This window comes from Pithys albifrons, chromosome 4, assembly GCF_047495875.1.
Source record: "Pithys albifrons albifrons isolate INPA30051 chromosome 4, PitAlb_v1, whole genome shotgun sequence".
NCBI classification, from domain to species: Eukaryota; Metazoa; Chordata; class Aves; order Passeriformes; family Thamnophilidae; genus Pithys; species Pithys albifrons.
The window spans coordinates 76,535,824-76,543,693 of NC_092461.1; the positions used below are offsets into that span (position 1 = coordinate 76,535,824).

The 7,870-nt window shown below is 39.4% G+C and overlaps 1 protein-coding gene across 1 annotated transcript; it reads right to left on the minus strand.

Moving 5' to 3' along the window:
- Window positions 1–1,671: 1,671 nt before the first annotated feature.
- LOC139670968 (histamine H3 receptor-like) lies at window positions 1,672–7,293 on the minus strand. Its single transcript, XM_071553124.1, has 3 exons — window positions 6,948–7,293; window positions 4,037–4,203; window positions 1,672–2,457 (listed from the first exon to the last, which is right to left on the minus strand). Exons 1-3 carry the CDS (start codon window positions 7,192–7,194, stop codon window positions 1,672–1,674), a joined length of 1,200 nt encoding a protein of 399 aa, XP_071409225.1. The 5' UTR covers window positions 7,195–7,293.
- Between the last annotated feature and the right edge of the window lie 577 nt (window positions 7,294–7,870).

The following is a 7,870-nucleotide window of genomic DNA, read 5'->3' on the forward strand; positions in this document are numbered from 1 at the left end:
AATGGTGTTTAGGCAGCAACTAAAAAGATTATATTTAGTCAAAACAGCAAGCAAAAAGTGTATTCAGAGAATCCTGGAGAGGAGATAGAAAAACCAATATGCTTTTGTAAACTTCTCAGTTATACCAGAGGCTTCATAAATCTACATTTTAGCCTCTGTTAGTTCAAACAGAAATGTAACAGGAAGGACAAAAATAATCAAAGGACAAAATAATCTTCTTTACAGAGAGAGTAATCAGGCATTGGAATGGCCTGCTCAGAGAGGTGGTGGATTCACCATCCCTGGAGGTTTTTAAACTGAGACTGGACATGGCACTGAGTGCCATGATCTAGTAAATGGACTGGAGTGCACCAAGGGTTGGACTTGATGGTCTCGGAGGTCTTTTCCAACCCAATCAATTCTATGATTCTATAACAGGCCAGAGTGTCTAGAAGGAAAGAACTTTTCACCTCAACAACAACTGAGTGTGAGAGTGGAACAAGACCAGGCTGGGCTGAATAATCGTATGGTCTGTCTGGAGATGACAACAACATCTTTTTGCTGTGTTCTCCATAATGCAACATTTAATTAGTGACTAGACATGCAAATAAGAGCTGTGTCCCTCCCTGACCATCATTCTGACACTGAACTCATGTTCATGTTTCCACCTGCAGGTGTAAGGATGATTCTTCTTCCTCAGCACTTCATGCCTGACTCTTGCACAAGTTTATTCACAAAAGGCTGATCATCTGTCAGTGTTTCCTAGCATTTAAAAAACTTCTAAAATATCAGAATTGAGATTCTTCCCTTTAGGTGTTTTTTATAATTATGCATTTCTTTCATGAGTTCTTTGCATAATGTTATTTTCATCTGTTGTATCCCATGATTAACATCTTTAGCCAAGGCCAAATGAGTGCTTCTCAGATTTTCGTGCTTCCCGTGGGGGAGTGGGGATACACCACCACATCTTCCCTCAGCCAAAAGGAGTGGATTTTCTCTCTCAAGTACAAACAACTACTACTCTTTCTTATGATCTCTCAAAACTACAGCTGTAGTAGTCTTGTATCTTGAAGAATTCACATAAAGGCTTTACGCACCTTAGTTCTCTACTGCTGCATCTGAGCTAATAGACAGCATAATGTTCTTCTATAGGGAACACATAGACTTGAGTTTTTGAAAAATGGCAGAAAACCTTTAGTGAAAGGAAGTAATCCTACTATGTGTCTGACAACAAAACTTGTAACTTAGCTGGATGTTTGATATAGGGAAAAATAGATTCAGAATGCAGTACAAATTGTTCAAAAGAAATAGAACAGAGAAGATAGAAACTCTAGAACACTGTGGCAAATACACAACTTTATTGTATTTTTAACTAATATCACCCATGAGCACAAATATAAGCTGTACTGCAATTGAAGACAGTATCTTCATCAACTCGAATTAAGATAATGCAGATAGACTACTAGGCAAAGTCAGACAGGAGCAATAGCCTTTAAGTGGCCAGTTGAATAGCTGGGAAAAGTACACAAACCTTGGGCATGCACATTTGTCTGAAGGAGGACATGTCACATTTCACAGAAGGCTTATCTAGACTTTCCAGCTAGAATAATCTTTTGGAAAAAACTAAACCTAATATCAAACTGTGCCAAGTTACATCCCTCATCCAGCTCCTCTTGGTCCTTCTTTTTCCTTCTAAAAGGAGCGTGATCTCAATGTGCCAAACACCTTGGGACACAATATTTTAAGAAAAGCCATTCGAAATTTAACATGACAGAGAGGGTAAAGAAATGGATTCAGAGAGGAATTGATCCATAAAAGCCAAAAGGTTGCTTCATACAAAGAGTTATGGACACAAGTTCCCTGGCAGGCCCCACGAATAATCATTAGTAAAGAGTATGGAGCCCAGCAAATGACAAACACACACACAATTATGGCAAGCGACTTCGCAATTTTCTTGTCCTGCTGCAGTTTTGATCTAGTTTTTGCATAGAGAGAAACAGAAAAGTCATTTTCTGGAGTAACAGAGTTCCCTCTGTATGGAGATGAGCAGTCAGCTACTGAAGACTCTTTCTTTGGTCTCATGGAAGAAGAAATGCTGTCCTCTACTTCCGAAGAAGGAGAAGATGCCCCTGACCTTGGCAAGACGCAAAATCTCCAGGACAAACTGCTGCTCCTTGGAGGCTCACAGTCCTGCACGTTGCCATGCCGCTGGCGCCTCTGGATGCTGTGGAAGATGTGCATGTTGAAGTAGGTCACCAAGAGCAGTGGCACGAAGAACTCCAGGGTGGATGCACACAGCAGAAAGTACCAGTTGTCATAAAACTCAGCATAGCACTGATCTGCTGCTACTGTGCTGTGTCCAGCTACATGCTCCCAAAAGAGGATTGCTGGGCAGTAAAGAAGAAAGGCTAAGACCCATATGGCCACCATCTTGATGGCAGGGTTGGATGTTATTCCCTGCTGGGCTCTGTAAGATACCTGCAAGGGGGAAAAAAAGAAAAAGTTGAGACTTATAGAGACACATTTTGGAATCAGGAGAAGTAGCAGAGGAAGGAACTTATCAGGCTGCTTGGTAATTTAGAGCTGTGGTTGTGCTGACCAGCAGAAGCTCAGCCATGTTTAATTCATTGATGTTGACATAGCATCGGGTTGTTTCTATAGAGGTTACTGTAACAGTACTAGAATCCTGGTCCAGTACCTAGTAATTTGGTATGCCTTGTTTCAGATGCCTATGATCTGAAGTGCCAGAGTAATTAGCACTTTATAGTTGTTCAGAGCATGACTCTCATTCACTGGCAACTGCATGGCTTTTTACAGCATTTTACAAACAAATGATGCTATATGCATCCTAGAAGTCAACAGAAAATGTGGCACATAGATTTAACACCCACTTTTAAGAAAACTCATCATTTTCTTCATCCTCTGCCTACTCCAGGGCCAGTACCTATTTTCCCCTCTATGCTGCAGAAGAGAGAGATATATTGCAATTCACATCCTACTCCATCCCTTTCACAGGATAACAGGGTAAACATATAATTCGGGGAGCTTAGACATCCAATTGGATACAAAAGTTCGAGTTAATGTTACTAAAGCTATCATACAAATGCCTATAGTTCTCAGCTACATTCATGCAGGTGCTCTGAAATTCGCATTTTGTAAATGCTGAGTCTTTGGCTTTCCAGTGTAATGTTTCTTACATGCCAAATGTTTTGGTGTTTGATTTCCCAAATTTTTCCTTAAAATAAAATAATATAACTTTTTAAAAAGGCAATTATAATAAGTTAAATTAATTAGAATTAACAAAAATAAGACTGAAATTCTATTGTGTGGCATTATGTTTACAGTCTTATACATCACAAAAGACCTGGAACCTTTATTTCTCCCTGGCATTCGTTGCCACTTGAACTAAGAGTGTAGCTGGTGAAAAACGCTGGCCTCCATCTTTAGCTTGACCCAAGGCATAAAGCACACACAAGGTGTGTCAAATGCTCTGCAGAAACCAGAGACAATGTGTCTGGAGTTTGGGGTTCTCCTCCAAGAGTTTATTTCTACAGGTAATCACTGCAGTCTGCCCCTTGTCCCATTTTCTGACTGTTTGCTCTTCCTCCCAGTCTTCTCCAGGTCATCCATGACCATACCTCCGGTGTAGACATACTCCCTGATGTCCTTTATTTCACTGCCTTAACACCACTGCCTTTTCTTTCCATGCCTGATTTTAGGGCCAAACCAGTTTACGCTGAATTTCCTCTTCTCTTGGCTCTTTTTTACCAGTTCCATGCCTTATCCTTTTTAGCCTTTAACCTGCTTTTCCTCAAGCAGTAGTGCAACAGAAATTGTGAGAAAAGTCCTACCTGACCTTCTCTGGTCTGGAGCATGGTCAGTAAGGAATATTCACTCCATCTAGCTGCAAATATCTGATAATCTCCACATGCCAGTATATTTTTGAGAGTTATTTTCTCAGTCAAATTTGTGCTTATACTCACCAATGTGACAAAGGTTGGTGAATATCATCCTCGAACAAAAAACAAATCAGAGAAGATGTAAACATGGTACTTACAGCTTTAGTAACTGACAGGAAACGGTCATAGCTGATAAGAACAATGTTAAATACTGAAGCTGTGCACAGGAGATAGTCCATAACTAGCCAGAGCTTGCAGACGCCTCTTCCCAAGTACCATTTCCCTGTCAGGCTATAAGGGATGTAGAGAGGTATGCAGAACACACCTATGGAATACAACCACAAAGACACCATGCACTTCATAAGGACTGCAAATAGTACTCCTGAAGGCAGAGAGACACACTGTTCTGGTATTTGGGTAAAAATATTAACAAACCTATTAAGGTAATAATGTAACTTACTTACAAAAATTCCTAAATTTTCATGAAATCTGACGGTGACTTTCTATGTATTACACCTTTGTGCAATTTATGTGTGCTGATTGTTGGAAATAAGCTCAAAGCAAATCAGTAAAGAAGGATCTGCTGAAAAAATCGCTGTAGTCTAACCAACTTAGACTCTCTAAAGGTACATAATTAGTGCAGCAACATATATGCACTGTGGCTGCATTCAGATATTCTGCCTTATTGCTGTATTTCCTCTATTCTTTCACCTGTGATAGAGTTTTCCCCTGGGCACATCTACAAATGTTGCCAATAGCAGTTTTTACTGTAAGATTCGTTAGCATTGGTAAGTTAAAGACAATATATTGGACAGTCTGTGTGGTATTTGGAAACTTCTTCTATCAGAGATAAAGCAGACACCATAGAAGTATGAAACTCTCATTTTTAGGAGTGTTTTAATCTTGTGCTTGTTCTCCACCTGAGAATAACTCCAGACCTATTTTTCTGGTTTGTTAAATTTGCTCTTTGTCCAAATGGCCTTCCACAGAAGTATTAAATGAAGAAAATCATGTCTGTGTTTTATTTTTAAGCCAGCAACTTCTTCATTTTACCTGTAGTATTCTTTCAAAAGTGTAGTGCAATATCTGATGCTACATTCCTGAAAATGCTGATCTACCAAATAGAAATAATATGTAGCTTCAAGATTCACTTTAAAATCTCTAGATTATTCTTTTCTTGGTATGTTCATCAAGATCTTAGAAGTTACGGAACATATCCAGGCTGCAGTGGCGTACTGACAATAAACCGCTGAAAGAATGCTATCAACAGGGAAACGTATACAGCTCTTTCAATACTGATGGCTTGTTTTAACAAATACCTTAGATACAAGCAGCATCAGTTTTGTACAAAATACTCATTTTTCATAGTTGCTGATGACAGCTACTGTTCTCTTCAGCTTTAATGGGATCAGTGTTTGGTACCATATCATAAAGAAATTACTGTTTTTAGCAATAGATATAAACATAGAGGCAAGAACCAGGTTTTAAGCATTTATATTTCAAACTATTCTCATTTTTACTAATTAGTGGATGCAAAAGACATGAGTCACATCCTTGGAAAGATTCCAGTCTTTTAATAAATAAATAAAAAATAGCACCAGAAAACAAAACAAAACAAACAAAAAAAACTAAAAACCCCAAACAAAAATTACACCAGAACCAAAACAAAAACAAAACCCGTAAAAACACAAAACAAACAAACAAAAACCAAACAGTGTCTTGAGAAAATAAAATATTTCCTGACCAATACCAGAGATAAAATCTTAGATTTACATGGCCTATATAGGTTAGTGTAATACTGATACCAATTATTTCCTCTTGGCTTGTTTAAGACGACATGAGGCAGCAGCCACAAAGAAGAACTGATGCAGAAGGTAGATATTTAAATCTCTTGATTAAACTACAAGATATGAGAAACAGATTTTGCAGAAGACCTGAGTAATGACATAGCAGCTCCAGCAAATTGCCTGTGGGTCAGGAAAGCAAAGGTTTCAGCAGGTGCATCATTTGGTTTCTGCACTATGGGGCAAGTCCCAGAATAAGACAGCACAGGTTATAAATGGCAGAAATAAAGGAAAACCTTAGAGACTAGACTAATGCACTTCACTAAACAGCACTGACAAAGGAACAGCATTTAGCAGAGACTGTACTGCTGGATGTGCAATGTGTCTATGACTGCTATTTCCTTTCTCATGATTCAGTGAATACTGATCTCTGTGACTGTCCTGAAGAAAAAGCACTTGTGTGCAGAAATACCTCTTTGCTAGCCTCAAATCAAGATGTTTGCTGGCATGTCTGCCACAGGACCATGGTTTTATCAGGCTTTCTGTGCTGCATGGGCTGCTTCCCTGGCCCAAACCATGGAGGAGTGCTGCACAAGGCATTCAGGCCCCCAACTCCTCACTTGGCACCAGGACTGGATCCACGGCACCTCCAGTGACCAACTGTCCTGGAATTCTGCAATGTCACTGTGGGAGGAGGGGATCAATAAGGAACATAGATGGGAGATGCCAGCAGGGTGTTCCTGGTATCAAGCAACCCATTGCATCAATAGCCTGTGTTAAGTTGAAGCCAGTAAAAAGTCCTGGTGGTAAAGTATTTTATTGTAGTGTAATACATTCAATAAACATTTGTATTATGTAGAAAAGTAATTAGTTTACCTGGATGTATCACACACATCTGTATAAGAAAAAATTACACTATCAAATATAAGGATGTTCTGAACGAAGTGTGTGATGAACAGTTTTACAGCAGGGCTGAGGCTAAATCATAAACTGTAGCAAAAAACATCTTTCCTTCAGTTAGTACTCACATATAATAGTTTCTCTTTTTTTCTGAAGCAACATTAAAAGTATTTATATGAAAAAGGATACATTTCTCATTATAAAATCTTTTGAGAAACAATTGCCTGCTAAAACACATCATGCAGCTTCCACCATTCCTTTTCCTTCCCCTACTTACATCTGGGAAATAGTTCTCTTAGAAGAAATCACACAGAGGATAAACCCCATTGCTTCTCCTAAGATTCCCAGCACACAACCAGTACACCTCTCCACAACCATGACTTACCCACTGCAAAGTCAGAAACAGCCAGATTGAGAAAGAAATAGTTACTCCGATGCCTAAGGTTTCTGTCCAGCATGAAAGCAAGGATCACCAGGATGTTTCCAAGGATGGTGACCAGACACAGCATCACCATGAGGAAAGCCAGTAGCACCAACACTCCCAGTGAAAACTCAGAGCTTGGCAACTGAGTGGGCCAAGTCTCATTACACTCTGCAGCCACATGCAGAGTTTCAGCACTGCTGTTATGCATGTTGTGTACCCCGGTCAGCTCAGTCTGCAAAGAAAGCTGGATCTGGCAGAGTTACCCAAAAGATTGAGACAAGTCTATTAAGAGGCTGGTCTGAATAATGACGCATCAAAAAAAATTCACAATATCAAAATAATGGAACACAAGACTTCAAGACTTGGAGTCTCTAACATTTCTTGATCCAAATGCACCTATTGGCCTGAAAAAAGACACCTCATAAGCAGCAGTAAGTGCACACTTCAAAGCAGATTATCTGTTTCTTTCCTGAACATGGATCCTTATCTACTGAGGTCAAAAAAGCTAGTGTGAAAAAAACTCTTTCCCAGTCAAGCAGTTTGCATATTAGCATTGTGTAAGCAGTTTTACATATTGAATTGTGCTGAAGTGAAAGCCAGATCTCATTTTCACTTCCACAGTGGTCAAAAGGATTTAAATTATTACAATTTTATTTCAGTTACAGTAAAATGTATGTACTTCTGCACTTGCAGCTATACCCCCTGTTAAATTTTACAGTTAAGAGCAGAGAGCAGCATTTCTTACTGCTGCTGGTTACAGAGCTTTTAAAATGCAGTTATACACAGCAGAAGCATCACCAATACCTTCTTAGCTCGTCCTAATCAGAAGCAAGCCTAGCCCTAGGCAGGGCAAACCAAGTACCAGGACTTTGGAGATCTTTATA